Raw genomic sequence first — 26,693 nt, forward strand, 5'->3', positions numbered from 1 at the left:
CACACCTCGTTGACCAAGGAAGCAAATGGATGTAATCTGTGGTACAGTTCTGCAGGGCTCCATTTTTGGGCTGGTGTTTCCCTGGCTTTCCTTTCTTCCCTCGCCTCTGCAGCAGCAGAGCAATGTGTTGGTGCTGCAGGGAGATGGCTCTTGCCCCTGCTGGCTGCAAGCCAGAGTAAATACGTGCAAATACAGGTATATGTGTGTGGCACAGAGCTTTGCACACTGCTGGGATCTGCCCACGTGGTCATGGCGTGTTTTGTATCCACAGGTGAGCACCCTGCCTTTGTTTTGCAGAAGAAATATGCTTTTATAGGTGCACGCATTCCTGCCCTAAAGATTCCCAGGAATTTAATAAGTGTCTCGTGTACACCTGTAGGACATGATGCTTCTGATTAGATTAACTTGGGAATCAAGTGGAAATTGTGTATTTGCACGGTGGGAAGTGCAGAAGGCAATGCCTCTCCCTTGGCTGTATAATTAGATCTGAACAAAAGCTGCAAAAAAAAATAATAAAGGGAAGATGGGAAGAGCTGGCATCTGGGTGGAAGAGGCCCATGTGAGGTTGCCTGGCTCCACCTACTTGGACCCAAATAGCAGAGCTCAGCAAAGCTGTGCTGAATGTGATGCTATCGGTGAGATCTTGCCTGGATTGTGTCCCACCTGAGGGCTGTTCCCAAGGTAATAACTGCTAATGATGGTTCCCACTGTGCCTCCAGCATCCTGGTCCCACGTGCACTATGCTGGTTTTCTGGTTTAAGTGGGTTTAATTGTTCCTGCAATGAGGGGTGTGATTTTTTTTTTCCTTTTTTTCAGGCACTAAAGCTTGCAGCAGATGCTGCTGCTTGGGAATAATGGTCTTGGCTGAACAATTGCCTATCCTGCCCTCCTTAACAACCCCCTTGGGTTGGGGGTGGGAGAAGGATGATAAAAGATAAAGAAAAATAAGTGAATATCAATCCTGACACCTTCAGCTGCTATTATTTGCACTTGTTACTGGTGGTGGTGTTAGCTAGTGTGGAGAGCTGGGGTACGGTGAGCACTTCTGCTGAGGGGGGAGGAAGGCTGCACTGTGGGGGCAGTGCCAGCACACACAGCAAAGCCCAGTGGGACTCATCCTGACCCTTTTCCTTTCCCAGTGCCTGGTGGCATCGCCTCTGAGTCACTCACATTCACCCCTTTGGAGGACATGATCTTTCTGAAGTGGGAGGAACCGGTGGAGCCCAATGGCCTCATCACGCAGTACGAGGTACATCCTGAGCCCTGGCACCTCTGGTACCCACAGAATTATCAGAGTGGTGCAGGGAGGAAGGGAGCATTGATCCAGCCCACTGAAATCCTCCCGACTGCAGGGTTTCTCTCCTGGGTAGCCCTGCTTTCAGTGCCAGGACTGCTTTCCAGCAGCAGCTTTTCCAAACACATTGCCGTTTACCCCAAAACACAAGCACAGGCATCAATAATCCACGTGGGTCCCTTCCGACTTTGGGATATTCTCTTCTATTCTGTGACATTCCCTGTGCTCCCGCTCACTCGTGATGCTCTACTCTGTCCCTCCAGATCAGCTACCAAAGCATTGAGTCCTCTGACCCAGCAGTCAACGTGCCTGGCCCGCGACGCACCGTCTCCAAGCTGCGCAATGAGACTTACCATGTCTTCTCCAACCTGCACCCTGGCACCACCTATCTCTTCTCAGTTCGTGCCCGCACAGGCAAGGGCTTTGGGCAGACAGCACTCACTGAGATCACCACCAACATATCTGGTAGGTGCTGTGGAATCTGGCTCTGAGAGCTTCTCTGCGCAGGTGTGATGGATTCCCCTCCTTGCTTTGAGGGTGCTTCTGTCCTCAGGGTTATGCTAGTGCCATGCCAGGGGTTGGGTGAGATGCTGTCTCCAAGCACAAAGGGCCCATCTTAAGGCTGGAGCATTTGGATCCTGCCAAGGTTGCATCCTGTGCTGCCTGCTGGACCTATGGCATTAAATCCCTCACTGCAACCCCCAGGTCCTCTCCAAAACACAGTGCTTGGTGAAGAGAGAGTTCTGCACGTGCCTCAGCTTCCCCCATGCAGGCAGCCCTGCACACACAGGGCTGCTGCTCAGTCCTCCGTGCTCTCTTTGCAGCTCCTACCTTCGACTATGGGGACATGCCATCACCACTGGGCGAGTCAGAGAGCACAATCACGGTGCTGCTGCGGCCAGCACAGGGCCGGGGGGCTCCCATCAGGTAAATGAGGACTGCAAGGGGCTGAGAGCACGGTGGGAAGGGCAAGGCCATCCTTGCAAAGTTAACCTGTATCTTGCACCTTCCACCCACCCAGTACCTACCAGGTCATCGTGGAGGAAGACCGGCCCAAGAGGATCAAGCGGGAGCTGGGTGGGCAGGAGTGCTTCCCGGTGCCACTGACGTTTGATGATGCCATGTCTCGTGGCTCTGTGCACTATTTTGGGGCTGAGCTGCCTGCTAGCAGCCTCACTGAAGCCAAGCCGTTCACTGTAGGGGACAACCAGACCTACAGTGGCTACTGGAACCCGCCACTGGAGCCCAAGAAGGCCTATCTCATCTATTTCCAGGCCATGAGCAACCTCAGAGGGGTGAGTAGCTGTATGTCTCTGGGTCTCCTTGGGGATGCTGGTATATCTACTTTGCCACCAGCTGCATGGCATCCTAGGGGTGCTGGGAAGTGGGGCTTGCTCTAGGTCCTTCTGCTGGCTGCTCACCCTTGGAGCCCCCACTGTCCTATTTAGGGGCTGTCACCCAGGGCCGCAGGGACATGTTGGGAGCACAGCTGGGTGCTTTCCATCCTCCCCACAGGCTGGGCGCCCCTGGGACATATGTGTCCCCTGCCTGGGCCTGGCTGCTGAGGCTGGAGGGGTCCAACCTCAGCTCCTGCTGCTGTGGAACAGACCCCTCAAACAAGAAAAGATTTGGGAGCGAAGAGTTGTCAACATATTCCTGGGCCACCAGTTCCTTGGCTTTCTGGCACCAACACCTGGATCCATCTGTCCTAAGCTCTGCCCTCTGTTCGGGCTGATTTCCTCCAAGGACCCTCAGGATACCTTTACCATCCTCACGTGCTCCAGCAGACCCCTTTCCAGCTGGGGCAGAAGCTGCCAAACACAAAGCAACGGGACCATGGCAGCATCCTCATCTCAGCTCCTGCACAGATCCACGCACTGGCTGGCAGCTCGCTTTTTTGCAGGGAGGGATGTGAATTTTGAATCCTTCTCCATTGGGATCTTTCACACCTCGCTGGGTTGTAATTAGAGCTGAGATAGGCTGCTGCATCTCGGCTCTGGCTCACTTGGGCACTGCTGGATGATAACTGGTGCTTTACAGCCTTCCTGCTGGGAGCCAATGGGTTTGCCCTGGCTGCTGTCAGACACTGAGAGAAAGCTGCATCCCAGCTTGGGTTTGCCGTGGCTCTCGGGCCAGCTGGACCACAAAGCAGGAGAAGCCAGACCTGGAACTCTCTGGGATTGCAGCATTGTGCCAGCTGCCCCGGGCACTTTGCATGGACAGATTTTGGTTGGGCTGTGTGGATGGAGCCCGTGGTGCTCCAGTGCTGGTGTCCTGATGTGCTGGAGGAAGCTTAGAGAGGAGAACTGCAAAAACAGTGGATTTTTTTCTGCCAGAAATCAAACACATCAAAAGAAGGAGTATTTTAGCTGAATTCACAGCACAAATGCTGAGATTATTGGACAGCTGAGCTTGAAGCCACCATGGTAACATTAGCAGAAGGTGCAGAGCACCAGGGATGGAATGTGAAGACTTTGCTGAATGACCTGGGATGCTTTGGCTACAATCTTTAGCTCACTGGTGATGTGCAGATCCTCCAAGAGCTCGCTCAGGACCTTCCCTTTGCACGCCGCTGAGTTTTGTTGCCCTGGTTAAACCAAAGGACATTGGTACAGGAGATGCTGGGGACGGATAATTCAGCAGTGGGTGCTTCAATGTAAATCAATTGGAAACTCATTCAGTTTGAGGGCAAAAGCAAGCCAGGCTTGCATCCAGCCAGCCTCTCACTCCCCATCTCTTTCCTCTGCAGGAAACCCGGCTCAACTGCATCCGCATCGCCCGCAAAGGTAAGCTCCCTGCTCCTGCTGAGCTCCTTGCTCACTGCAGCTATCCCAGCTAGATTTCTTCTGCTGAGGCTATGGACCCACAGTGCTGCCCTGAGATCAGGGAGTGAATGATGGTTCATTACAGCTCAGTCCCACGCTGCTGGGAGCGGGGTTGTGGTTGGTGCTTGCTTTCTTCTGTATTTAGGTTTTCCTCTTGCTAGAATTTTGCTCTGATGTATTGTAGTGGCTGTTGTAGGATGGGGCTAATTGTGCCCCAGGGATTGGGAGACAGAGGGATGTGCTTAAGTGCCTGTGGATCTCCAGGCTGTGCAGAATAAAGTCCCTTCATGTCTCAGATGGGATAAAGCATGCAGAGCATCTCATGGGGAAAAATTACAGGGAAGAGACCTGGGCGTTGTTGGGCTCTGCTGTTACAGCATCCTTTGCATCCTCTGCACATAAAGGAGACAGCACAATGCATTACATAGAATTCACATAACTGGATGCAGTGATATTTGCGAGTCCCTTCCAGCTCAGGATTTGATTTCCACATGCATTCATTCCACATGCAGGGTACAGCAGGGCATGTCTGCCCACGGTCTGAACATTGTCACAGAGCACATGCATCCATCCTAGTGCCCAAAGGAGCACTTCTTTCTCTTCCCTCCCTGTTTTTTCCCACCTGACATTGCCACTTGGTTTTACATCCATTCCTGTGTCGGAGGGAGAGGAAGGTGCCCAGCCCTGGCTGGGGGGTTACACGAGGAAGCTGAGCATTGAGTCTCTCATGCTTTCCCCTGGCAGCTGCCTGCAAAGAGAGCAAACGGCCTCTGGAGGTGTCTCAGCACTCAGAGGAGATGGGGCTGATCCTGGGAATCTGTGCTGGTGGGCTCGTCGTCCTCATTATCCTGCTGGGAGCCATCATCGTTGTCATTCGGAAAGGGTAAGGAGACCTGCACTTCCATCTGTCTGTCCTCCCTGCTGTAACCAGTGGATGCAGTGCTATCTGGAGGTGACTGGGAGCCCCACTGCTGCACTGGGTGGACTCCAGATCTTCCTCCCAGCCAAACTGATGTCAGTAGTTGGGATTTGTGAGATTTCTTCACTTGCTTCCTCTGTCACATCCAACCTATACCTGTCAGATAGCCTGAGGAGGGGCTGGCATTCAGTCTGGCTGGGTAGCAGGGAGATGTTGAGCATCTGGGGCATTGCATGGGTTGAAGGCATGGAATAAATCCATGCAGCTGCAGTGAGAAGGGCACAGCAGGAGGTGACCCTGGGAACCAAGGTGCAAAGTCCTGGGACGCTCCTTCACCCTGGAGACCCTGCAGCTTCAGTCCGTAATCACTCTCCTCCGTGTTTTCTGGTCTGTTACAGCTTTGTGCAGCTCTGTTAGTTTTGTATGGACTGAAATGCTGCTGCATGGGGGATGTTGGGGCAGTGCTGAGCCTCACTGTCCCTATCCCTGTCTCAAGGACAATGGGAGCAGCCCCATCCCCCGGGCAAGGAGATGCAGGTGCCTGCACAAGATATGGATGCTCAGCATCCCCGCTCTGCCCAGGCTCATTTTAATGCAGAAATACTCTTTTTTTTTATTTAAGTAAAACATGAGCAGTAACATGCTGAGCCCCTCCAGCTTTTCTGGCTCTAAATGAAACATTCCGATTCATTTGTGTGCTGGAGGGGAGCTTTCCCAACACTCACCCATTGGGGACCCCAAACTCCCCTCCCATGGGGGTTGTCCCTGTGCTTTGTGATCCGGGATGGGACTGTGGCCATGCAGCTGTTGCTGGGGAAGCTCAGCGGGATGGGAGGGAGGAGGATGAGGGCTTTCTGGGACACACAGCCCCAGGAGCGCTGGGGATGCAGCCACTGCTTTTTGCTGAAGCGCAGCACCCTGGAAAGTGGCCTTTTACTTCAGGGGGCCCAAGGCAGCGCTGAGCCGTGGGGGGCATTAAAAGCAGGGCTGGCACAGCAGGGGAAAAAAGGGCAGCAATTAAATGAGCTTGGGAACGATGGGAGGAAAGTATGCTAATGGCCGGGGGGAGCGAAACAACCACAGCCCGTGCAAATCTGCAGATCTCTTTATGACTCTGTTTGCTTTGAAGGATTCTTGCTGGCTTGTGCCAGCTTGTAAGGCTGTGGTGTCCCATCATCACTGCAGCACTGCGAGGTGTGCAGGGTTGGCCCATGGCTCCTTGCCTCCCTGTGCATGTGGTGCTGGGCATCGTCTGGATGGAGCAAACACTCGTAGTGCTGATGCATTTGAAGCCCTTTGGTTCTCGTGAGTGGTGCTGTTGGGCCAGCAGAGAGAAAACTGCTGCATTTCCGTTGCCCTTTGCTGTGGTGTCCCAGCGTGAACTGGCAGAAGGGGCCACAAATTAGACCCAGTGTTTGAGGATACAAACATGGAGCTGTTGGAAGCTGGGATTAGCTCATCAGTCTCCTCTGGAGCGTTTTGCTGTTGGAAAATGCTGATGTGGTGGAATGGAAATGTGCCCCCAGAATCCACTCGTCTGTAATGAATGGTGACAGCTGGCGTAGGCGACCCTGGCCCCATGTTCCCTGATGGGGGAAGCAACACCACCTCCCTGGGGATGGCCCAAATTCTCAGCACGTTCACTGTTCAGTCTCATGAAACGTGAAATATCCCCTGGGCAACTCTCTGACCATGGCTGCCACAAGAGCTGGTGCTTGGGCTCTGCTGCCAGGATGCCTGGACTGCTGTGGGTGCAGCCAGGGTTCTGTCTGTTGTGCTTGGTTTTTCTGAGCACGGAGTTGGGCTGAAGTCCCTGGTGCTTTGTATGACAGCTCAGAGCTCCCCAGCCATAACTCACTGGTGTTTAGGGCATGTGCAGCCCATTACCTGCTCTCCTGGTATGTATGGAGTATGTATGATTTGAGACAGTGCAGAATGAGGATGGCTCTTGGGGGAGGAGGGCTGAGAGGAAGGGGAACCTTCTGAGATGCTCGTGGTGTGCGGGTGCCTGCCTATTCTGTGCTCTCCTTCCCTGCACGCTGCCCTAGAGCCCCACTTTCTCCATCAAAGAAAAGCTGCTTGTGCAATTTGTGCCATTCTCTTTGTTTGCATGCTTGCCAGGAGGAACTACTATTCTTACTCCTATTACCCGTAAGTAATTGTCATTCTCTCTCTCCTCCTTCCCTCCTGCCCTCCTTGCTCTGCTGCTCTCCACTCTAACAAGTCCTTTTCTTTGTCAAGTACATCTTAAGGGCCTCTTTGGCTTGGGAAAATAATGCTTCTGAGCTCATTAGGATGGAAGGCAGTGTAAGCAGAAAGGGTCAGATACCCAGCATGGCTGTGCTCCTGCTCGAATTCAGGGTTTTGGCAGCATCCTGCATAGTCCTTTCCTCACCAGTATGAGGTCCCTCAGGTGGTGTGGGCTCAGATCTCCTGCTGGTTCTGCCCCCAGAAGTGGGCAATGAGGATGCACAGCTGGGACTGCAGGAGATGCTCCATGCAGAGGAGCATCTCTCCCAAGCCAAAGCGGCTGCAGCTGGATTTGGGGCACCAGAATACCAAAGCACCAGGGGAAATAAGCTGTCCTGCAGCCCCAAATAAACCAAAGCTTGAGGAGCTGGTTTGGGGTCTGGCCGTGATGCTCGGTTCAGCCTTATTCTTTTCCCCTTTGCATTTCCCTGCAGCAAACCTGTCAACATGACCAAAGCAACAATTAATTACCGCCATGAGAAGACACACATGATGAGTGCCATCGACAGGAGCTTCACGGACCAGAGCACACTGCAAGAGGATGAGAGGCTGGGGCTGTCCTTCATGGACACCCACAACTACAGCAACCGTGGTAAGGACAGGGAGCTGCAGTGTTCCCATGGCTGTGAGTGTCAGAGCAGCAGCGTGCCCCGCTCAGCTCTTTGGCTCTGACCACAGCTGTGCACAGCTGTGGGGTTTGGAGGCTTGAAGAGCCCCAGCCTTCATATCAGAGGGAGACTGATAACTGAACACCCACTGGAGTACGCGACTCGGCACTGATTTAGTTGTAAAATAACTCGTTCAGTGCCTCAGTTTCAAACATATGCTAATAACATCTGTTACAGTAACTCCAAGATGCTGCTTTACACACAGCTCTTCTCCACCGATGCTGGATTAATATGATTCCTGGCATTGTCTCGCAGACAGTAGAAGCCCAGAGGGCAAACTTTTCCTCCTTTTAATACATCTGTATAAGTGTATTATTTTTCAGTTACTGTCCTACTGGGGCTCCTCGAAACACTCATAGCCAGGCTGGTTTGTACTGAGATTTTTCTCCATCTTGGAGCTAGAATTGCCAGCCATGCTGTGTTTCTTTTGGGAGAGGGGCTGTAGAGCTGGATCCTGCTCCCACCTGGGCTCGGGTTGCTGTTCTGCTCTGCTGTGTGCTGCTCCCTGTCCCTCTGCTGGCCCTTGCCTCAGTTTTCTTGCATTTAAGCAAAGCCAGGACTACATCTCATAAAGGGTCCTCAGTGTGTGACCGTGCAGATCCCAGCCTGCATGGAGCTGCTGGCACACTGCAACACCCACAGTTCTTTTCCTATTAAGCTTGATGGAGAAGGGCTCTGTGTAGGCTGTGTGAGGAGCCAGCATAAGTGAGTGGCTGATCCTTGCATTTGAGCAGAACCCCCCCAAAAAAAACCTGGCAGCTCTGAGCGAGCCAGCATGGGTGGTTTTTAGAAGTGTTGTTAGGGAAACTCCATCCAGGGCTGCACTGTCACAGCAGAGCTGCTCGCTGGCACTGTGAGATCTGCAGCAGCCGTCTCTCTTGGCAGCAATGAGGAGCATCAGTTCTCGTGCAAACCCAAATTTCAGGATCGTGTGTGCTGGCCATGCAGCAGCCCTGTGGGGTGAGCATGGGGAAGCTGTGCCAGTAATTATATGACACTGGCATAATCTGGGTAAAACACTGCATAAGCTCGTGCATTAACCCTCAGCAAAGTCCATTTGTGTCAGTGCTAGAAATAAGAGGATCGTATCCAGCAGTGAGGAAAATTAACCATTAGGCTGGGCTGGGGACTTTGGCAATGCAGTTCTTCGAGTCAGGTCTTTAAGTGAATATTTATGCATGTAGCTTGTACTGGTCTGGATGGGAGGTAAGTGCTTGAATCAATGAGAATAAGCAGTGAGCCCTCTTAAGATCTTGCCCACTGGTTTCTAAGAGGTGTGCTGTGGTTCTGAGAGGTGTGCTGAGGTCCTAAGAGACTGTAATGGCCCTTGCCAGCTTCAGGCTGCAGGAACAGCTGCAGAGAGTGTGGTGGGGTCTGGAGCAACTTTGTCACCCTGAGAGAGACCAGTGTTGGGGCAGAGAACTGCAGAACTTCATTGTCCTCGCTTTGTGGGTGTGAGGGGCTGACAGGGACATGGGAGCAATGCCTCAGACCCTGATTATCTCCTGTGTCCCTCCTGGTTTGCAGGTGAGCAGCGCAGCAGTGTGGTCAATGAGTCCAGCAGCCTGCTGGGGGGCTCTCCTCGCCGCCAGTGTGGCCGCAAAGGGTCCCCATATCACACAGGGCAGCTGCACCCTGCTGTGCGTGTGGCTGACCTCCTCCAACACATCAACCAGATGAAGACAGCAGAAGGCTATGGCTTCAAGCAGGAGTACGAGGTGAGAGCGTTGTGTGCTGTGTTTTGAAGATACGTGGTAGGGTGGATGAGGACCCCGAGGTTTGGCATGGTGGCGTACAGGACCCTTGTACAAGAGGATGACCTGGAGCTACAATGCTCTGGAAGGAGGGAGCTGGAGATCACAGCTCTCTGTGCTCCCCAAGTCTTTAGGTGTCAGCACAGGAGGTGTTCCCTGCTTTTTCTGGCTGAGTCTTGATTGGGTTTCTGGCTGCTCTCTATTTAATCAGCAGCTGAAAAGCAAGGTGAGCTGAGGCAGCTCTGCCGGCCCTGCAGTAGGTCACCCAGCATCTTCTGCTGGTGCTGGAGGTGCTTCTCCTTGCTCAGGTCCTCCTGGGCAAATGCCAAGCGGTGTCACTTCTCTTGCCACTTCTTCCCTCTCCCATCAACTCTCCCTGCAGTAAGCATGGACACAGACTGAGGATGAGCAATTTCTCTGCAAGCTGGCAGCTCCCAGGGCCATGCAGAGGCAGCAGGGGGGGCCATCCCTGCTCTACCAGGGGAGGGACATCACCCTGAGGGTCACCACTTGCATCATGCCCATTCCATCCCATTGGGCTGCAGTCCTTGTGACGGAGCGCAGAATTCTTCACAGCTCTGCTGCAATGCACGTGGCCGTGCTGATTTCTCAGCTTCTTGGTGTCCCACAGTTCCAGCGATTGAAATTTCCCAGTGAAATTACTGTTTAATGTTGTTTCAAGTGCAGGAGCTTTTTTCCCCCCTTTTTTTTTATGTATTGGACAAACCAGGGCTGGCTATAATCGTTAGTGCTCCTTGAAAAGCTGCTGTATGTTCTTGGAACCTAGTCATTTGAAAGCACTCAGATATTATGGGAGGGGAGAAAACATGTAATTTCCTTCCACTTTCCTCCTCTTACGCCAATCTATGAATGTTACTGTTATTACATGCAAACCTGTTCCGTGCTGGGGAGAGAAGGATCTGGGGAAATTAAAAAAAAAAGAAAAAAAAAAAAGAAAAAACAAACTAGAAAAAAAAACAAGCAATATGTAATTTGCTGGAAAATAGAGCATTCTGTGGATGCAACAGAAGTGTAGAGCTGGCAGAACTGCTGTGGAATCGAGGTCTCTGCCCTGATCCCTGGGAGGGTTTTGGAGGTAGGGCTGTTCCCAGAGCCCTGTCCTCAGGCTGTGACAGCTGTCTCTCTTTGCAGAGCTTCTTTGAAGGCTGGGATGCTTCAAAGAAGAAAGACAAGACCAAAGGGAGGCAGGATCATGTGTCGACGTGTAAGTGCATGTAGCAAAGGCTTGGACACCCTGAACAGTGTTTTCAGCCTTCCAGAGGGCTGGGTTTTATTTTGCTCTATTGTGTCTGGTCCATGGCAAGGAATAAACAGATGGGGTTTGGCTGGTAAGGGGCAGCAGAAAGCTTCTTGCACAGCAGGGGTCGAGGCCTGGGAGCTCCCATTGGGCTACAGCACTGGAGGAAGCAGCACCTTTTCCTCTTGCCTTCCAGATGACCGCCACCGTGTGAAGCTCCATCCTCTGCTGGGTGATCCCAACTCGGATTACATCAACGCCAACTACATTGATGTAAGCAGGGACAGATCTGTGGGGCTGAGCTTCCTGAGGGCATCAGGGTCTGTATACCCTGGAGGGAGCTCAGGAAGACCACACCACGTGTCCCTGAAGAGCCCTCCTGCTTTATGTCCATCAGCAATTTGTGCTTGTTTCTGTTGCTGTCCCCTGCTGCTGTATCTGTCTTTCATCCTCAGCTTCTGTCTGTCTCTGCTTTCTCATTCCCTTCTCCATGCTTTCTGCATGGCTCCAGCATTGCTGTCCTCTGTAGTCAGAGGATGCAGAGGTGGAGGAGGAACATGGGGACGGGCTGGGGGTTTGCACTGTGCTGACGGGGCACCCCTGGTCCCAGCAGTGCACGAATCTGAGCAGAGCTTGGCTCTGGTGTCCCCTGTCCCCCTCCAGCAATGCCAAGACCAGGGGAGACTTGAGACTTTGGGCTCCAGTAAAGGCAAAGTGAGGGAGAAGACAGGGGCTCTTCAGGCTCCTTGAAAGTTGCAGGTGCTGCTTCCAGATCTGGGCCAGGATGGTGACCCTGCTGCTTTGTCCAGCAAGAGGGGTCTGATACCACTGTGATGGGCTCCCTGTGCCCGAGCAGTGTCCCCCTGCTTGTCCCTGTGTGTCCTTCCTGCCCTGTGGCTCTGTCCTGCCTCTCGAGCTCTGCCTCACTAATGTCTCTGTCTCTGATCTTTCTCTCTCAAACCTGTGTCCGAATGGGATCGTTCAGATTCGGATTAACCGAGAAGTAAGTAGATGGTTCCCTGCTCCTCTGCTCCTGGCCGTGGGGCCGTTGCTCCACATGAAGGTGTAAAATTGCACCAGTGAGAGGCAGGCTTGGTAAAACACATGGAAAGATTGGGGACAGGGAGAGAGGTGAGGTCTCCAGCTTCTGCCACTGTCACCTCCATGTGTGTGATATATGGGAACAATGGCCAAGGCTGCTGGCAGGAATGGGACACCTGGTGCCCGTGGGTCCCTGTGGCACTGGGAAATGCTCTGCTGCTTGGGCTGACGTGTCTGTGTTGAGAGCCAGTGATGCTCGCACTGCTATGGGATGCAGGAGGGGAGTGGGGCCATCACCCCATGCCATGTGGCTGCTGCAAGCTGGGATGTGTATTATTCGTTGGGCTCTTGTGACAGTGTGGCCACACCTCAGTTTGGGGTGTTTTGGAGGTGCTGGTCTGCAAACAGATGCAGACTTGGGTTGGGGGGGTGTCACACCCTTTGCTGAGTCATAGGATGTGATCCAGGCTAGCAAGGAATGCTGCAGCAGCATCGTGCTGGTGGCACAGCTGATCTGAGCACCTGCTACTGCTGGCCAGGAAGGGTTTTGTTGGGCAGTGTTTGAGTGCCCCATGTCCTGTCCATTGGGCCTGACACCTCTGCTTCTCTTGCAGGGTTACCACAGGTCCAACCACTTCATCGCCACCCAAGGTGAGTTGTCCCCTCTCTCTTTGCTCTCTGCAAGCAGTGATTCAGCAGCCAGATTTTGTCCCTGGGTTATTTGGTCTTGTCTTTGCAAGAAAGGGGAGAAACAGTCTAATCTGAGGACATGTGGGGCAGTAGCAAAGCAGACTTGGTCAGCAGTCCCAGTGCAGGCACCATAAGCCAGAGGACCACATTTTCCTTATGTCCACAGGTCCCAAGCAGGAGATGGTGTACGACTTCTGGCGCATGGTGTGGCAGGAGCACTGTTCCAGCATCGTGATGATAACCAAGCTGGTGGAAGTGGGCCGGGTAAGGGTCTCCTTTGCTCTGTTTGCCTCCAGGCTCTGGCTCTGCAACATGCTCTGCAGGAGCCAAAAATCCACCCCGTCCCCTTCTTGCAGGTGAAATGCTCCAAATATTGGCCGGATGACTCGGAGATGTATGGGGACATCAAGATCACCTTGGTGAAGTCAGAGATGCTGGCAGAGTACGCTGTGCGGACCTTTGCTCTCGAGAGGGTACGCTCCCTGCCCACACCAGCCCATGCAAAGAGAAACCTTGAGCATTTTTAACCAATTCCTTGTTGGCATTTACCAATACCCTGCTTATTTACCCCAGCGTGGGGTTTTCTCCACCTTTTGGAGGAGCCACCCCCAGTTGTGTCCTCCCTTTGCACTTTCTGTTGCAAGCCTGGTCCTGGCTCTGCCCTCAGCTCATGCATGTGGCTCAGGGTGAGCACTGTGTAATTGCAAAGGAGGATAAGTGTGCTTTTTCCCCTCCAGGCTGCAATATGGGTAATGTGGCAGTTAGTTTCCAGCATGGTACCTGGGGATGGAGCCAATGCAATTCACCTCTTAATGTGCAGGAATGTGAAATCACTGTCTGGTTAGGAGGCAGGTAGCAAAGATGCTTGTGGAACAGATCCAGGGTGCCTCGGGGCTGCTGCCTTCTCTGCTCGTTTTTAACCCTCTTGTATCTGAGGAGCAGAGAGCCATAGGGCTCCTCAAGTGACTCATCACAATGAGGCTGGGGAAATGTTTGATTCCTAAGGAAATGGGATGTCAGGATTTTGCCCTCCTTGCTGTTCTCGGTAGCATCCCTTCTGTAGGTCTTTAACCCCAAGGCTTTTCACAAGGTAGCTGAGAAGCTCAGGGGCTCTTCGTGATGCATCCTCCCCATTGCAATTGCCCCATCAATCTGTCTGCCCCATGCCCACGTGCTGTATTGCCCTCCCTTGCAGCGAGGTTACTCAGCCCGGCACGAGGTGAAGCAGTTCCACTTCACATCCTGGCCTGAGCACGGTGTCCCCTATCACGCCACGGGGCTGCTGGCCTTCATCCGCCGTGTGAAGGCATCCACACCACCCGATGCTGGCCCCATCGTCATCCACTGCAGGTGGGCATGAGGACCATCCCCATCCGGGGTGGGTTTTGGGGGTGTTGGGTTATGCGTGCGGCAGCAAGACGTGTTTACAGGTGAGTGCTCAGCCTTTGAAAAGCTCGGAGTTACCCTGAAATATTTAGCAGGGAAAAATGGAGATGGGTAATTGAAAGGAAGAGCTGAGGCAGGGACGGAGATGGGGTTTGTTGTCAGGGTCGAGCTGTCATCCTCAGGGCTGTGGGTTGGCGGTGGCATGGGAGGATGGCTGGTGTGGCCACTGGTGATGGCTGTATTGAAATACTGCGTTTGCTCAAAGGGGAGGAGCAGAGCTGGATGCTGTTCCCCATCCCTGCAGGGTGTCCCTGGTTCAGCTGAGGGAAAGCAGAGCAGGGCTGTGATTTTTTTCCATCCTTGTGCAGGCGTCCCCGTGTGACAGGTTAATGGCTCTTCCTCTGCTGGGCAAACAAGGAAGATCTGATGAACGGGAGGGATTTTTTTATTTGATTTCTCCCTGTCAATTGCCTCATCAGTATTCATTCACTGGCAACAGCGAGTGTGATTAGCTCCTGTAGTCTGTAATCACTGATAATCACGACGAATGATTCATCAGCCCCAGAAATTAGGATTTCACTGCAGAAGACTTTGTGGGAAAGGAGCAGGGGGGCAGCTCTGTGCTGGGGGGCTCAAAGGGCTCAACCTCTTGTCACATTTTGGCTGCATGTGGGAAAGTGTCAGGATTTGGGCTGCTGCCTGGTCTGGCTGCAGGTATAGTGTTCTGTTCAGCCATGCATCAGGCTTTGGTGCTGAGCATCCTTTGGGAGGGAACTGTTGGCACTCAGGTGTTTATTGCAAAGAGCATCGATTGCAGCTGTGCTCAAGCACTCATTACCCTTTGCTGTGAGCTCCTCCCCTCCCCTGCACAGCAACATGTGGATGCAGATGGATGGGGTGGATGCAGGGAAAACCAGGCTGAGGGCTGTGTATGGAGGTGTGTGCCATCCTCCAGCCCTGTGCAGACCTCGCTGGTGCCTGGGGCTTTGTGTGGTGCCGTATGGTCTGGGTGTACATGAGCTTTGTTTTTCTCTTCCCCAGTGCTGGCACGGGGAGAACTGGCTGCTACATCGTTCTGGATGTCATGTTGGACATGGCCGAGTGTGAGGGTGTTGTGGACATCTACAACTGTGTGAAGACACTGTGCTCACGGAGGATCAACATGATACAGACAGAGGTGAGTAGGGTTGGTGCATCCTTCTGCTGATGCCAGAGCCAAGAAAGGCTGTAAAGCATTTCCAGCCCAACCTGAGGTCGTATCTCATAGAAAGCCAGCACCCATCTCATTGCTTTTCAGCCTTTGGAGGGTGGTTTGCTTAGAGCTGGCAGAGCTGTATCAGAAGAACGTGAGGGTGTTTTGCTCCCTGCAAACTGCCATGGCTTTGCACAAATTCATCTTGCAGAGAAGAGGTTGGGTGATGGGAGAAGGGGAACCTCCTGTGCGTGATGCCCAGCTCAGCCTCTTCCTTTCCCCACAGGAGCAGTACGTCTTCATCCACGATGCCATCCTGGAAGCCTGCCTGTGTGGTGAAACCAGCATCCCTGCCAGCGAGTTCAAGCCCACCTACAAGGAGATGGTGAGGATTGAGCCGCAGAGCAATTCCTCACAGCTGAGGGAGGAGTTCCAGGTGAGTGACCCCAGAACCAACACATCCCCCCCCCTCTCCATTCTCCCAGCTGAGCCAAGAGGGGATTTGGGGTCTGGCTCCAGCAAGGAGGAGGGAGCTAAGAGGAGACTGTGTGCCCACAGACCTTGAACTCGGTGACTCCCCACCTGGATGTGGAAGAGTGCAGCATCGCCCTCCTGCCCCGCAACAGGGAGAGGAACCGCAGCATGGACGTCCTGCCGCCGGACCGATGCCTTCCCTTCCTCATCTCTGTGGATGGGGACAGCAACAACTACATCAACGCGGCCTTAACTGATGTACGTGTTGCTCTGTGGAGAAGGAAGGGGCTGGCTTGGGTTTAGGGTCTTCGTGCCATGCTGTGAACATCCTTGTGTGGTGTGCAGGCTTGGAGGCGGGGATGGGGTGAGCCTCAGTGTCCTTCTGGGTGGAAATGCTGAGTTGCTTGGGCTGCTGACCCTTGGATGTGAGGGATCTGGGCTTGCAAAGGGGATGTGGGGAAGCCTGGTGCAGTTTTGGCATTTGCTGCCTATCCTGCAGAGCAGCCAGCACCCATGCGGCCTGCAAAACACAGCCTGAGCCCCATTTCAGTACAGGAGTGGGCATGCTCATGGGGTTGTTGTAAGCTGAGCAGTGGCTTTTCATGCCAAACCTTGCTCAGCATGAATTCACAGCCTCATTTTGTACAAATGCACAAAGATGTCGGTACATGTCGACCCCAGCCTGCAGAGGGAGGGCAGGGACCTCCATAGCAGGGTCCCTCACCCCATCTGTGTGCAGTGACATCTTGTTCATCTCAGAAGGGCTTTTCATCTTTCACAAAGGAAGGTTAGGGCATGGTCTTATTTTGTAGTGAAGCTGAAGCACAGAAAAAGGAGGGAGTTGTTAGTGCTAAGCATCCCTGAGTGCAGCCAGCATCCCATGGTGCGTGCTTCCTGTCCATTCTGCTGCAATCTTGAGGGGCTTCCAGGTGGTCCCAAAGCCACCGTGCGTCCCCTGGTGCAATCAGAAAAGCCACCCATCATGGAAAAGCAATTTGCTGTCTGCCAATGATTGCAAAGCAGAGCAGAGAGGCTCAGGATGTGAGTGATGGGTCATTTGTCACCAAAACCACTTTCCTTTGGGCAAGGTGGGTGCTTGGGCTGAGCCCTACAGCTCTGTGTGCTGCAGCCAGCCTGCCTGCCTCCCTCAGCACCTGAGCACCAGCACCTCCTGGCTCAGCCCTGTGTTATTCCCCCTCTTGGGTGATATATCTCCCTGTGTCTTCATACAGACCTTGTACCTGCATTCGCCTGCAGCAGAAGCAGTTTCTACACTGGAGGTGGCTGCTGATGGCTCGGGAGCAGCAGATGGAGGCTGTGACTATAGCACAGAGGCAGCTTTATTTTCATCTTGCTTGGGGTCTGCATATCCATTCTGTGTTTATACATCACTGAGCCTCCCTTCCTTAATCTCTGCTATGGGGATAGCCAGGGTCAGAGAACAGACATTTTTATACAGACACAAAAAGCCCTTTGGATGAAATTCTCGCTGAAAGGGATAAAACCCATTTGCCTCTTTAAAAAAAAATAAATTAAAAAATCTCATTTTCTTTAAGTGCCAAAGTGGTTTGCTCAGTAAGTCCATCCATCTGTCAGATCACATCGGTCCATGCTGAGCATTGTGGTGCCACTGGCAGAGCCGTGGCACTGTCGTTGACACTGGTGCTGGAGATGTGCATGGCAAGGATGCAATCTACTCACTGTGGAGCTCAAAGGGCAGAGAGAAATTGGATGTGATGCACAGTGAGGGCATTTCCATGAGCTGGGTGAGAAGGCAGCAGCTGAAGGACTCGCTGTTAGCTGAGCTGCATTAGTTCACCAACACAGGGTGTGCATGGCTCTGTTTATGCTTCCGAGGAGGTTTGAGCTGCAGTGTGTTAATGTGAAAGTGATTGATGCCCAGCCCTGGGCTCGCAGACCTTTGGCAGGCTGGTGCTGGGATGGCTGAGGGGCCAAAGCTCAGCTGTGCTGCTCCTGTTTTACAGGAGGAGTTTCTCTGGGTTGCTGCTGGGTGTGATGGAGAGGCAGAGATCCCAGCTTTCATCTTGGAGATCTCCAAACTTTTCTCCTCTTTCCCTCCCTCCCTCCTTAATTTGAGGAGGTTATATTTTAAGCGGAGAGCTGAAGCAGTCTCTTATTTTCTAGAGGTCTTTCATTCTGGTTTCCTTTCCTTTCCAAAAAGAAAGCTGCTTACTGTTTCTGCTGCTTGGGGTACCCAGAGGTGCTGAGGACGTGGGACTAACAATGCTATGGCTGATGCTGTGGCACTTTTGCTCATGTTTGGGGCAGTCCAGCTGCACTCGTTCATGGATCCAAAGTGATTTCCCTTTCCTAGTTATGTGTATGAAGCACCTCTCCCTGTGAGAACCATCCCCACCACAGGCAGAGACAACCCAGACTTGCTTTCCCTGGACATGGATCTCCCAGCACCCACACTGAAGCCACGCCAGGGATACCAGTGCTGCTCAAGCATAGAGAAGATGGCATTGCTGGCCCTCAGCACTGGTTGCACTGGTTTTTCAGGGTGTGACAGCAATGGCTTCAGTGCTGCCACAGTGTCCTTAACCATTCTGCTCTTCCTCCTTGCAGAGCTACACCAAGAGTGCTGCCTTCATTGTCACCCTGCACCCACTGCAGAACACCACCACTGACTTCTGGAGGTTGGTGTATGACTATGGCTGCACTTCCATCGTTATGCTCAACCAGCTGAACCAGTCCAACTCTGCCTGGGTGAGTGCTGCCATCAGCCCTGCATGCAGCTCTGTGCTGCCTTGATGTCGGGTTGGCACTGCATCATAGAACCGTAACCTTTACAAATGCCCAAAGGAGATGTAATTTAACAGGACAAAGGAAAGTTTGGGGGATAAAGAGCTGATTTTTATTCTCTTTTTAGAAAGGGGAAACTGAGGCACGGGGCATTTTGCTGGTTCACACAGAGTTTTTGGTTAAGTTTAGCTCAAAACGGAGTTCCCCTTGTTCTTCATCTTCTTCTACACCACCAGGAACATACTTTGCTAGTGAGGTGCATCCTTCCATCCCTCACCCGCAGTGAGCAAGTTGCTGGTTTCATTGTGCTCAATCAGCCCCTTCAGTGCTTTGCCCTGGCAGTGTTTCGGTGCCAAGGTGTCCAGTGCTTGTCTTCCAAAACACTGGTGGTTTGTGAATGCTGCTTTATAAATCAGCCTGCTGCAGAGTGGGTGTCCTGCAGGTTTGTTGTGTGATGGGATGTCCAGATCTGCTGAGCTAGAAGAGAGATGCCTGCTGTCACCTGTAGAGAAGGGACAGAAGCCCTCTGCCAAGGAGACTGGGGAGGTGCAGCTGTGCCACATCCACAGCAGATGTAAAAGTCCACTCTGGGTCTGTAATGTTAATTCAATGAGGAAACTTGGTGGATTTTTACATAAAATTAGCATTATAGACACATAATGGCTGTCGGAGAAGACTTCATTAGCTGGCTAATTTTACAAGGTGAGACCAGATACACAATGTAAACGACCCCGAATGGCAGTTATACCATTTGTCACAAGGATGCCATGAATGGAGCACCGGTCCTGTGTTGTGTGGATCCAAGAGCTGGACACACACAGCTCACATGGTGCTGTCTCTGCACCATAAGCACGCAGCAAAAGCATCAGCTGTCAGCTGAACCCAGCTGTAAGGGACCACAACAGCAGTGGGGAAAAAATATCCAACACTTCATTTCTTTCTCCCCACCTGTTCTTTCATTCCCAGTTCAGAAATGCCCAGCAGGAGCTGCCTGTCCCCTGCAGTGTGGCAGGACAGCTGCTATCCCACAGCACCAACCTAGCCAGGACTGTGCCATATTTCTTCATTATTCAGCCCTGTCTCTCTCTCTAGACATCTATTCTTCAGGGATGTCTGCGTGTAACGATATTTAGCTGGATCTTAAATGTTTACCAGTTTAGGACCAACAGCTAATAAATCAGCCTTTACAGCAGGCAGCTTTGAAAGGTGACTTAGAGGGTATATCCCTCACTTGAACTGTGTCTTGCCGAAGGAAGTTTTAATATCCAAATTATAGCTCTGAGTCTAGAAGGCTTAGAGATCTTGGAGATTTATAGCCCCTATTAATAACCAATTATTTCTCAAACACATTTGCCATGCAGTTAGGCCCAGGCCGTTAGATGGCCTGAAATGCTAAATGTTCTGTTAAAGTGTGGTGACAAACATCATATATTTTGTATCGCTGCTGGTTTCCCAGCTGTCATGGTGTGAAAACAATTGCATCCGTGACCCTTGGCCAGAGCCATCCATCAGTGCCCTGCAGGACGTGGGAGGGAGCAGGAGCTGCTCTACGGCCCTTCTTGTTGCCAGCTGATGGTAGCGTGACTTTGGGATGGTCCTGGCCATGGGTTGAGGGCCACTGTCGTGCCATGTGATGGCTAAAGCTACACTGTGCCTATTCTCCCTGCAGCCCTGCCTTCAGTACTGGCCTGAGCCTGGGCTCCAGCAGTATGGCCCCATGGAGGTGGAGTACGTGTCAGGAGCAGCAGATGAGGACATCGTGTCCCGTCTCTTCCGAGTGCAGAACATCACCCGGGTGAGGCTCTCTCTGGTTTTGGGGCTCTCCTCATTGGGTGCCAGAGGAGTTTTCTCCTGTTCTACCTCCTGATGCCCTGAATATTTCTGAACATGAACCCCCCCACACATCTGCCAGGCTGGAGTCTGTTCCCATTCAGCTCCATGGATGTAATCCTCCTCTCGCAGCCTGCTAACCAGATTTGGGTTTCCCCACTAACCAGCTTACTGGGGTATTAAGGCATGGTGCCAACACTCCACCCCTCTGTGGGCAGCAGCTCCTTGTGAACCTCCTGGCTTCCAGCAGACACAACAAACACATCCCTGGGGTCCTCTGTGTGCAGAATAAGGATCTGATGGAGAAGCTGAGGGCTCTGCTGCCAGGTTTTGTGAGATTCAGACAGCTTGAGGTGCTGCTGGTTAGGATAAACCACATTGATGGAGCTGCCTGGAGTGGTGGGTCCATTAGGCTGGGGTGAGCTGTCAGGGAGAGGGCTCAACCACCCATCTCATTGCATTAGGAAAAGTTTTTTTCCCCTTTTGCTCTACAGTTAATACATGACAAACACGGCTTGCCCTCCATGAAACCTCCAGCAGAGGCAAAAGAAGGCTCCCATGGCTTAATGCTGATGATGTTTGCTTTTCTAGCTGCAGGAGGGGCACCTGATGGTCCGGCACTTCCAGTACCTGCGGTGGTCGGCGTACCGAGACACCCCAGACTCCAAGAAGTCCTTCCTGCACCTCCTGGCCCAAGTGGAGAGGTGGCAGAAGGAGAGTGGTGATGGCAGGACTGTGGTGCACTGCCTGTGAGTGTCAGCTGGAGGGCTGTGGGCTCTGATGTTGGGAAGATGCCACCAGCTCATTTACCCACAGAAACTCTTTTGAAAATCCCATCCCATGTTGATTTTGTGCCCAGATGGTGCTGCCTCTTCCAAAACACAAGTTTGGGGTGAAGCACCCTCTGCTCACTATGTCACAGCTCCTCCATGAGGTGTGTCCCCCCACCAACAGCAAGCAGCATCCATGATGTTCACCCTGGTCCCAGCCCTGTCCTCATGTCCCCTGCATGTCACAAGCTGCAGAGGGGTGTGTGAGGAGCTCTGCATCTCCCACTGCTGGCTGCTCACCAGGCACGTGCACTCCTCATCCCCTTCTCCCATACACGTGCTCTCCTCAGATGGGACCCAGCACGTTCACAGATTAGTAGAGACAGCAGGAGAGCCTTTAATCAAAAATTAATTATGGCTTTGCCCATCTTCATTAGCCGGAGGGTAATTTGAAAACATGCTTTATAAAACACCGGCGTCATGTTCGCTCATCCTCTCCCCAGTCCCCATCACTGTCAGGGATCAGACGTGGATGTGACGGATGGTTTCACTCCTGGATGAATGGTTTTGTTGCAGTGCTGGAAAAATGAGGCCAGCACCTCCAGCCAGTGCTACCCACAGTGCTCAACCTGGGGGGACAGGGCTGGGTCACCCTGTTATCCACAGAGGGTCACAGAGGGACTAGATGGCCTCTCCAGGGTCACTCAGGAAATTGGTCTGTGATGAAGAACAGAGCTCAGGTGTCTGAGCCCCAGCCCTGCTGGACCAAAAAGGCATTTTGTTGCTCTTACCTGGCTATTGCAAGGACCAGAGTGCAGGATCACAGCTCCTATCACCATGTGGGAATCATCCATATCACCCAGTCTGTTGGGATTCTGTACTGGGAAGGAGGGGATGGAGAGAGATTGGGGGGGAACTGAATGGTGCATGAAGATGCTTGAAGGCCATCTTTGGACCTCACCATGTGCTTCTTCCACCAGGAATGGGGGTGGTCGGAGTGGCACCTACTGTGCCTCCACCATGATCCTGGAGATGATCAAGTGTCACAACATGGCAGATATCTTCTATGCTGCCAAGACCCTCCGCAACTACAAGCCAAATATGGTGGAGACCTTGGTAAGCAGCAGGCACTACCAGCATCTGTGTTAACTGCTTCTCCCTTTGCATCCACCTTCCTGCAAGCCTCCAACAGCAAAAGGGGTTCTGGAGGATGCATGTACCCCAAAACGCTGTTTCTTTTGGGGCAGCTGCGGGCAGAAATCTTGTGCCCTATTCTGGGTCCCTGATGGCAGGGTTGGGGCAGGAGCAGCACGTCTGACCCCACATCTCCAGTGCTGGGCTGGTGCCTGGCGGTGGTTCAGAAGTAAGGCAGCTGGAAACGTTTACCCCGCTTGGATTATGAAATCTCTGAGTTGGCAAACACAAATCACATCCCCCTCAAATCACATCCCCTTCTAAACCCTTTCATTAGGAATTAAATTGAAGGGGAAGGTGAGGGAGGGTACCGGGGGGTGCAGATAATGGAAAGATGATGTGACAAGCATGAAGCCACCAGGCCCATTGGGCTAAATTACCAAGGTATTAAAAAGGCAACATTTCACATCAGGACACAAGCATTCTCCAGGCTCAAATGAACCTGAAACAGCTATTCTGGGAATCCCAATCTCCTGGAGCCACTGGAGGCCAGATCCTCCCCCTGTGTATGAGAGCAGGCCTGCAGAGAGCAGCCGGAGCGGAACAGTTCCCTCTGGATCCAGCCTGTGCATCTTCCCCCTCTGTGTGCCTGTGGGGTTTATTTTTATATTATGATAAATTGAAACAATCTCTTTTCTTAATCCTAAAGCATTATGTGCTTTTAGTCTAAGCTGCCCCAGCCTCCCTACTTTGAAGCCCCTCTTCCCACTCCCACCTGGGGATAATGGGATTTTTGTGCTGGTGCTTCAATCTGCCATATCTGTGCTGCTGCTGTGGATTTGGGGAGGTGAGCTCCCTCCCTTTCCTCCAGGCTCAGTCTTCCCTTGCACCCAGGATGCTCCCATCCAAGAGCATCTGAAACCTGGCCTTGTGGTGGTTTTCCACCTTCTGGCTGTTTTGCTCATTGGATGCTTGAAAGAGCAACATCTTGCTGGGAGGGGCACTTGTGATATCTGTGCTACCCTACCGTTCTGTGTGCTATAAATTGCACAAGAATGGGAAGGCACAAGAGCAGCTCACGTAAATGAGGACAAGGATGGACAAAGCTTATGAGCTCAGACAGCGATTTTTGCTATGATGTCAAGCTGGCCATGCTGGGATCTTAACTCTCTCCTCTATCCCCATACAGGAGCAGTATCACTTCTGCTACGACATAGCACTGGAATACTTGGAGTCCCTGGAGACCAGATAGCACCTCGCCAGGAGGGCAAAGGCAGAGGTTTGCTTAGGGTTTGTGCCAAACTCACATTTCTGCACTTGTGTTAGTGCTGAAGGAGAGGAGGGGGAAACAGCAAAGGACCACAAAAGGACACAAATCAGGAGCAACAAAAGGACCTGGGGAGGTGCTGCCTGTTCTCCATCCCCTGCTCTCCGCCTTCCCTCCCACTGCTCCAAGTGCATGGCCATGGGTCGATGCTGCATCTCACCTCGTCCCATCCCTGCTGTGATGTGGAGTTGGTGAGCACAGGAAGTGGCCCTTCAGCACTGCCTGGGCCTGCTCAGACACATCTGGAACAGCTGGAGAAGACCCCAAGGAAAGGAGAGGATGGAAGGATGCAAGCCTGTTTTGGCTGGAGGAATATTTGGGAAAAAGAACTTTTTGAAATCGTATTTGGAGATGAAGCTGCTCTTCAAGGAGCCCCAGTGGTTCTGATGTGTTTTGCCCTGCGTGGGGACTCTCTTTGCACTGGAGCAAAGCCCCTGAAGGAAGCTCATGGATTTGTCTACTTAACACAAGCTTGGTTTCCACTGTTGTGTTTCTGTGAATTGTGTCCTTCATGCATTCAGCCCTGGACAGAGGGGGACCCTGGGATGGGAGGCAGGGGATGTGTGATGTCCCTGATGGGGACCAGCCCAGAGCTCTCTCTATGTCCTTTCCAAGCTGCAGCAGTGATGTTTCCCCTATGGCATGTCTGTCTCCATGAAGTTTTCTCCATCCATAGTAATTATTCCTTCCTGGGGGGCTCTAAGAGCTGGTCACACATTCCTGGTGCCCACCCAGAAGCCCGGACCCTAAAGGAAAAAATCACAGGGCTGATGTTTGAAGGCATCTGATGCCTTTTGCTTTCATCCTGTTGCAGGCAGACATCAGGTGCAGTGCTTGCTGTTTTATCTGGAAAAGCCAGGTTGTCATCAGGCAATGGGAGCGAGCTGTGGTGAGGGCTTTCTCTCTCCAAACAGCTCCATAAATGCACAGTGAAGGGATGCAGGTTTGTCTTCAGGAGCTGGGGATGCTGCTTATCTCGGGGGCTGGGCACAAACCTTTGTCAGCCATTTTTTGGTGAAGTAGAGGAAACCAGATGAGAAACCAGCATCCTCATGCTGGAAATTGCACGTGGGATCCACATCTTTCATTGCCATCTGCCCCGGGCAGCAGAACCTTTCCACCCTTGCTGCCTTGATACCTGCATCATGATCCAAAGCCCAGCAGATGCTGTTTGGTTGCACCAGTCTGCAGCGTGAAGATTTCAGAGCCAAAGTGGCTTCTCCAAGGATGTGCAAACCTCTGAGAAACTTCCAGCTGCTCTCCAAGGGTGGAAGGTGAAAGGCCACAAGATAAATCTCTCCCTTTGGAGAGGATTTGCCTGCATACTTGGCTCACCCACGTCCTTGCTGAGTAACTTGCACAGCTTGACAACACTTTATCCAAGGGCTATGCAACACATCCCCCTTTGTTTCCATCCTTGCTGTGTGCCACTGTTGCCTTGTGACCACGCAGTCTCATTGCTCCAGTTGGGGGTTGGTAACACAAGTGCTTTGGGTGATGCTGGTGCTTTCATTGCAGCTGCTGTGTGAGGTTGGTCAGCATCCCCTTCTCTCCAGCACCATGTCCATGCTGCCCAGGGAATGCAGGTGCTGTATGGGATTGCTGCTTGCAGATGAAGTTTGGCCAGAAAAAAATAAAAGTAGTGGCAAAAAAAGTTCAAAACCCCATTTAGTCCTGGGGAGAGAGAGCAGAGAATGGAGGAATTGCAGATTTGTTTCAGACCTTAGGGTTTGTTTGGTTTTTTTCTTTTTAATATTTCCTTGCTGGATGTCTCTGGGTTTTTAGGACAGACTTTGGAATCAAAGTGCTGTAGAAATGAACGCATCTCCAGCCCCTACTTGAGATGCTTACGTGACAAGAGGCGAGGGCAGCCTGTACATAGGAATATATATAGAGAAATATATATATATATAAATATAAATACTGTTCTTAAGATGGATAATGTTTATTGGTATTGCAGGTTCGAGTGGTGCTTTTATTTTTTCCCTTTATAATGTCTCCATGGAGGGGACATGAAGGACCCAGGGGGGGCACAGGAGGGACATGTTTGATGTGGGTTGTACCACACACATCCAGCTGTTGCTGTTTCTTTGGTTTGGATTATTATTATTATTTTTTAATTATTATTATTTTTGGCTTTCTTTCCTTTTAAGAAAATCAGTTGCATAAATAAATGTTCCAAATTTGTGATGGCTTCTGGCTTTCTCATGCTGGCATTGGGATGGGACTTTGAGGAACCTGGTGCAGAGGGAGGCGTCCCTGCCCTATAGCTGGGAAGGGGGCAAGGGGGGAGAACTAGATGGTAAAGGTCTCTTCTACCCCAAATCATCATATGATTCAGGGGGGAGAAGAGGAAAAAACAACAAAAAAAAGAGGTATAGTCATACCTTGGTTTGTGCAAGGATGTTTCTGGGGACCAGATACAAGGCCAGGTGCTGGGACAGCAGAGCCTTCCTGGCATGGAGCATCAGCACTGCTCCTCAGAGCCCCAGCTGGAATGGAGTCAATGCTGGGAAAGGTGCACAAAAGCAAGGAGGGACTTCAGGGCCTTTCCCAGCTGAACACCTGTTGGAAGGAAACCTTCCTGGAAAAGAAAGCTTCTGCATTGTCCTGGGTGATTTATCTATTACAGAGCAGCCTTTGGTTTAATGCGTTGTGATATTAAACACTTCCAGTAACGCTTGAGTCTTAATTTAATGGAGACCAAGGGGGAGACAAAAAAAAAAAAAAAAAAAAAAAGAAAAAAAAAATCTAATTGACTTGTCAGGACTGTTTTTCATCTTTAATTAAGGTTCATGAAGGATGCAGTAATTAGATTTGATCAATAAATAATAAAAAGGGGGCTGATGCGAAATGAAACCTGGAAGCACTGCTGGGAAGGATTGTGTGTCCCCCTGGCCAGGGGGGGGTCTGTCCTTGACTGCATGCCCCCCAGTGTCTATCAGCAACCAGGAACAGTGCCCTGTGTCCCACACTGCAACTCCAAGGGTTGTAGGAGACAGAGCTCAGAGGAAGAGGAAGATGCTTTGCTCAGCTTGGGGCAACTGGAGCTTTAGCCACAAGCAAAATGCAGGAGCACGTTGCAATCATGCCTGCTGTTACTGCATGAGCTGCT

General features: G+C 52.0%; 1 protein-coding gene across 5 annotated transcripts in view; it reads left to right on the forward strand.

Annotated features, from left to right (window-relative positions):
- PTPRU (protein tyrosine phosphatase receptor type U) overlaps positions 1–25,735 on the forward strand; it is a 46,132-nt gene extending 20,397 nt beyond the window's left edge. For 2 of the 5 annotated variants that reach the window (XM_048968718.1, XM_048968715.1), the window contains exons 9-31: positions 1,140–1,249; positions 1,558–1,759; positions 2,119–2,221; positions 2,316–2,589; positions 4,044–4,080; positions 4,864–5,002; positions 7,723–7,880; positions 9,484–9,674; positions 10,863–10,935; positions 11,165–11,241; positions 11,954–11,971; positions 12,624–12,660; positions 12,866–12,963; positions 13,056–13,172; positions 13,895–14,049; positions 15,127–15,262; positions 15,564–15,713; positions 15,836–16,009; positions 18,341–18,481; positions 20,187–20,312; positions 20,939–21,096; positions 22,098–22,233; positions 23,441–25,735. In XM_048968718.1, the coding sequence (XP_048824675.1) occupies positions 1,140–1,249; positions 1,558–1,759; positions 2,119–2,221; positions 2,316–2,589; positions 4,044–4,080; positions 4,864–5,002; positions 7,723–7,880; positions 9,484–9,674; positions 10,863–10,935; positions 11,165–11,241; positions 11,954–11,971; positions 12,624–12,660; positions 12,866–12,963; positions 13,056–13,172; positions 13,895–14,049; positions 15,127–15,262; positions 15,564–15,713; positions 15,836–16,009; positions 18,341–18,481; positions 20,187–20,312; positions 20,939–21,096; positions 22,098–22,233; positions 23,441–23,503 (2,873 nt within the window). In that variant the 3' untranslated portion in view covers positions 23,504–25,735. Of the gene's footprint in view, positions 1–1,139; positions 1,250–1,557; positions 1,760–2,118; positions 2,222–2,315; positions 2,590–4,043; positions 4,081–4,863; positions 5,003–7,159; positions 7,190–7,722; positions 7,881–9,483; positions 9,675–10,862; positions 10,936–11,164; positions 11,242–11,953; positions 11,972–12,623; positions 12,661–12,865; positions 12,964–13,055; positions 13,173–13,894; positions 14,050–15,126; positions 15,263–15,563; positions 15,714–15,835; positions 16,010–18,340; positions 18,482–20,186; positions 20,313–20,938; positions 21,097–22,097; positions 22,234–23,440 lie in introns of all 5 variants that reach the window. The other 3 variants (XM_048968716.1, XM_048968717.1, XM_048968719.1) reach the window with 3 other exon arrangements.
- Positions 25,736–26,693: the final 958 nt, after the last annotated feature.

Source organism: Lagopus muta, chromosome 23 (genome assembly GCF_023343835.1).
Source record: "Lagopus muta isolate bLagMut1 chromosome 23, bLagMut1 primary, whole genome shotgun sequence".
NCBI lineage: Eukaryota > Metazoa > Chordata > Aves > Galliformes > Phasianidae > Lagopus > Lagopus muta.